Genomic DNA, 5,539 nt, shown 5'->3' with positions numbered 1-5,539 from the left:
TCATTCAACAAAAATACTAGGCACAAGATCGAAAGGATAATCTTGTTCAAAGCCCCATATACCAAAAAATGGAAGATAAATATGAACTTCCGACCCTGGAAATTTATTTACGAAAATAAAGGGTGCTTCTCGAAGCCCTTAACATGATCAACTCGAATCCCAAATCAAGTTGAAATTTCTACGATTCAATCAAGAGACATAGAAGGATGTAATTTGGAGTAGTAGGGTTGGGATTTGAGTCTTAGGAAATTTTGGAGAAAAATAAGCTATTGAATGCTCTTAATGGACTTAAATCCATGGTTTACCCGGATGGATTGGATTTGGAATGACCAAAATACCCTTAAAAATCAAATAACATCAAATTTGTCCTTTGGTGGACTATTTTGATAGGCTGAAGTAGATCGACCATAACTTTTTGCTACGATGGCCAATTTGGATGAAACCAATTTCATTGGAAAGAGGACTTTCAGAGCTTTCTGTTGATATCTAGTATCTCACTCGGATAATTATATAAAAGGATTTATGATCATTTGAAGTTGACCCTAAAATTTGTCTGGCCTCAGCATTTTTTCCCTGCATATTTACTGTTCACCACTATTTACGGTTAGATCGGAATGATCATAACTCATCGCTCGAGTGTCCGTTTTGGATGATCCATATATCGTTGGAAAGCTTATTTGATGATATATGAAATGAAGGGTCGAATATCCATAAATTCCACTAATAAAAATTATTAATTATAATAAACAACAGAATTCAACACATTTTCGTCTGAGATCTTAACAAAATTTTTTTTTAAGGAATCACAATATCTAACCAAAGGTTAAGGGGAGTGGGAAGTGTGGTGTACAATCATTGATGTAGGAGGAGATATTTCACACTCCAGCAATCCATACATTGGCCATAAATCTTAGCAACATCTTTGTACATTTTTGGCCAATATTATTTCTCCTCTAAGATACCGAGGGTTTTATCAACCCCAAAATTCCCCATGAGGCCACCATCATGTTCCTCCCTCACTAATAATTCCCTCCATGAACTAGAAGGAACACACAATCTCCTCTCTTTGAACAAATAACCATAAAATCGAGAGTAGGAGGAATTACCATTCACTTTGAGCCATCGGTCCCTTCCCCACTCTTCACATTTACTGTAAATAGGTTCAAAGATAGGATCCTTGAGATACAACATCCGTAATATCTCAAACCCCATCATCTTCAAAGATAAAGTAGTAACAAGGACATTCTTTCTAGACAACGCATCGGCTACCACATTTTCCTTCCCCTTTTTATAATGAATTACATAGGGGAAAGTCTCGATGAAATCAATCCACTTAGTATGACGCCTATTCAACTTGTCTTGGATATAAAGGTGTTTTAATGATTCATGATCCATTTGTATCACAAACTCCTTACGCTATACATAATGTTGCCAATTACCTAAAGCTCTAACAAGGGCATACAACTCCAAATCATAAGTCGAATAATTAAGAGTTTCCCCTTTGAGCTTTTCACTAAAATAAGAAATGGGCTTCCCCTCTTGCATCAAAACTGCCCCAATACTAACCTTAATTTCATCATATTCAACCTCAAATGTCTTATCAAAATTGGGTAATTGGAACAAGGGAGACAAAAAGAGCAAAGCTTTCAAGGCCTCAAAAGCCATAGTTTGCTCTTTAACCCACTTAAAGGGTTGTTCCTTTCTAATAACTTCAGTTAAGGGGAATTCTATGAATATAAAACCCTTGACAAACCTCCTATAAAAGCTCGCCAACCTATGAAAACTTTGGATTTCTCCAATTGTCTTAGGGGTCGGCCAACTTCATATAGAGTCTATCTTAGATTCGTCCACTTCAACACCCCTTGAACTTACAACAAATCCCTAGAATACCACTTTATAAACTCCAAAAGAACACTTCTCCATGTTTTCATACAACTTCTCCCTTCGTAGCACATCAAACACATATCTCAAATGATTCACATGTTCATCAATAGATTTACTATATACCAACACATAATCAAACTAGACAACCACGAACTTTCCAATATAAGGATTCATCACATGATTCATTAGCCTCATAAAGGTTCTAGGAACATTTGTAAGGCCAAAGGGCATGACCATCCACTCATATAGACCAAATTTGGTATTGAATGCGGTTTTCCACTTATCACCAGGTTGCATACGAACCTGGTGGTAGCCACTCCTCAGATCGACTTTAGAAAACATACAAGAACCATGGAGCTAATATAACATATCATCTATCCTAAGGATAGGATGATGATACCTTATAGTGATTTTGTTGATGGCTCTACAATCAACACACTTGTGCAAAGTTTCATCATTCTTTAGTACCAAAAGCACTGGGACAGCACACAAACTTAAGCTTTCTTTGATGTAGCATTTGTTGAGAAGCTCCTCAACTTGTCTTTCAAGCTCCTTAGTGTCCTTGGGATTTCTCCTAGAAGCCAGTTTGTTTGGAAGTTCTTGGCCCGGCACCAAATCAATTTGGTGCTCAATTCCGCATATTGGGGGCAACCTTTGCGGCAATTCTTAAGGAAACATCATCAAAATCCTGCAAAAAAAGTGAAATAGAAGAGGAAAATAAGAAGAAATAGAAGAAGAAGAAGAAGAAGAAGGAGAAGAAGAAGAAGAAGAAGAAGAAGAAGAAGAAGAAAAGTTAGTATTAAGAGCATGAGCTGGGAAAAGCATAGGAGTGTCCATGTCTTGATCCTTGCACAAATCCTTCCTCCTATCAAACATAACAAATGGCCATTGACCCTTTTGAGCCTTATAATCATCAACTCCCCCATTAGGAGTGGTAGAACCCGAAACCTCCCCTTTTTGCCTCTTTTTGGGTTCTTGCCTTTTTCTTCCCTTTTCTTTCAACTCTCTTAACTTTTGATGCAACTCATTCACTTGGGAGGGTGAAAATGGGTGTAATGTGAACTTATTCCCACCATGAACAAGTGAATATGGGTTTAACCTTACATCATTCTTGGTAGATTTGTCATACTACCACGGTCTACCAACTAGCAAATGACACGCTTGCATTGGAATGACATTACAATAAACTTCATCTCAGTAGTTTCCTACCATGAACTTGATCATGCATTGTCGTGTCACTTTTTACCAACCACATTAATTGAGCCATTTTAGTTTGTATGGATTAGAATGAGGGGTGGTGGGGAGTTTCAAAGAGTTCACCATTGTAGAACTAGTGACGTTTGTAGAACTTCCACTATCAATCACCATAGTACACATCCCTACCTTAATCAAGTACTTTGTGTGGAACAAATTCTCTCTTTGGATCGGATATTAAAGTACATTACTCACCATAGCCCTTCTCAATACATAATTAGGAACTTGACACTCTCCATCTTGTGGGCAAGTGTATTCTTCCTCACAATTATCACAAGTGGCCTCGGGTTCACCATCACAAGGCTCTCCATCTTGTAAACCAAATTCATCAACCTCGGGTTCAAGATCAACTTCCTCAAATAGGTAATACAACCTACCTTACCTTAGGATCACATTTCTATGAATAGTACACTCACTTTCCCGATGACCCCATCCTTGACACTTGAAACATTGAAAACTTTTTGGATTAGGAGTTGGAAGTTTGTTACCTTCAGTTCTTGTGGGGTACCTTGGCACTTTTTTGACCTTAGATTGCTTGATAAAAGTTGATGGTTCCTTTCCTTTACCTAAACCCAAAGCTTGCTGATTTGTACCTTTGGAATGGAGCCAACCCGAATTGGGTGTTTGACTTCTTTGCTTGTACTTTTCTTTGTTCTCCTTTTCAATTTCCAAGGCCACTTGAAAGATATCAACCATGGTTTCAAACTTAATAAGAGTCATTCGAGAAGAGATGTCTTTGTTCAATCCTGATTTGAAACGAATGATATCATGCATGACCTCTTCACCTCTATGATCAAGCTTCCAAATGAGTTGCTGAAATTCATCATAGTACATCATGAAACTCTTGCTTCCTTGTCTCAAGTTGTATATCTTGGAAATAAGCTCATTTCTATATTGTTCCAGTACATATCTCTCTCTCATTACTCTTTTCAAGTCTTCCCAAGGAGGTGGTTGGCCACCAATCAAGACATTCCCAGACCTCTTAGTGTAATCCCACCAAGTGTTGGCATATGCTTTATAGTGTGCAATGGTATAACAACTTTTATTATCCTCGGTTAAGTCATTCACTTGGTACAACTTTTCACAAGAAGATTCCAAATCTAAGTACACCCTGGGATCACTTTCTCCCTTGAACATCAGAATGCCAACCTTGATCGAATTAATGTCAATGTGTTGGATTCTTGGTTGATCACGATGCCCATGCCTTGCATCCTGCCCTCGGAATCTACCATAAGTTCCCCCTTTGTTCATATCTTCCGCTCTCTCCCTCATCAAACCAATAATTATCATGAGGAATTTCATATCCTTCTTGCTCCCCTCTACCATAATCCTCAATTTAGATGGGTGGGTTTCGGATTTGAGGACTTTAGGGAAGTGGGTTTGGTCTTTGATTATGTGGTACTTGAATTTGTGGTATTGGAGGTGGTGGATGGTAAGGTCTTTTTTCCATTGGTTTTTTCATTTGGTAAGTGGTATTTTGGGGAGGTATTAGGTTTGGATTTGGTGGTGGATTTTGAGTTACAAGTCCCTCTTGTTGGACTTGGTTCATTTGGTAATGTAGTGCCCTTTGTAGGATCTGGCTAGGAGAGGTTTGGGATTGGTTTAGTGGCTGGTTTTTTGGAACTCTTGAAGTGTTAAGCCTTTCGTTGAGGGTTTCAGGTGTTATAGTCATGGAAGAGTTATTGGCTTGGACACTAGAGGATGCATGGTAGGGATTAGGAGTAGAAGGTCGTGAGTTCCTCCTACTTTCAACACAATCAAGTATTCCACTAAAAGTGGAAATTTCACCCATCATAGTCACCATTTCACTCCTCAAGTCATCATTATCACTCTTCAATTCTCTTCTCATAGTATCCATTTCACCCATCATATCCCGGGAAAAGGCCTCAAAGTGAGCCTTCAAGGCCCCCATAATATCATTTCCCAAGGGTTAGGGTGAAAAACCTTAGGCTTCCATGGTCAAATGTACCTAAAAAGAGCAAAAAAATTAGACAAAACACCCTACAAAATGAGCAAACAAGATAGTTCAAAAGCCTCACTTCACTCACACTCAACCTCACCTCACACTAGGTGTCACAGCTATTGGAGAATCAGCAATACTTGGCAAGTTACTTGAGAGGTGAGAAGCTTTGGTACGGAATTGATCTTTGTTTGAAATGACTCAAATAAAGTGATGCAAGGACTTGAACCACCCAAATACTACAACTTAAAAACGAGAAAAGCACACAAAAAAACCAAAGACATGAAATAAATGAACTCTAGACTAATTACCAACCTAGTAGGTACTTACTAGTTTTCTAATTAGTGATAGAATTAGCTTAAAATAAACTAGAACTAAAAATTAGAAACTAGGAAATCTAATTTTAGAGATGAATTTTGGTTGATCACAAGTGATGACGTG

The 5,539-nt window shown here is 38.1% G+C and overlaps 1 protein-coding gene across 1 annotated transcript; it reads right to left on the bottom strand.

Annotated features, from left to right (window-relative positions):
• Window positions 1-942: 942 nt before the first annotated feature.
• On the bottom strand, window positions 943-1,665 carry LOC124888867. Its single transcript, XM_047400156.1, has 2 exons — window positions 1,423-1,665; window positions 943-1,284 (listed from the first exon to the last, which is right to left on the bottom strand). The coding sequence occupies exons 1-2, from the start codon at window positions 1,663-1,665 to the stop codon at window positions 943-945; spliced, it is 585 nt and encodes a 194-aa protein (XP_047256112.1).
• Window positions 1,666-5,539: the final 3,874 nt, after the last annotated feature.

Source organism: Capsicum annuum, chromosome 11 (assembly GCF_002878395.1).
Source record: "Capsicum annuum cultivar UCD-10X-F1 chromosome 11, UCD10Xv1.1, whole genome shotgun sequence".
NCBI lineage: Eukaryota > Viridiplantae > Streptophyta > Magnoliopsida > Solanales > Solanaceae > Capsicum > Capsicum annuum.
This window is presented reverse-complemented; position numbering and strand designations above follow the sequence as displayed.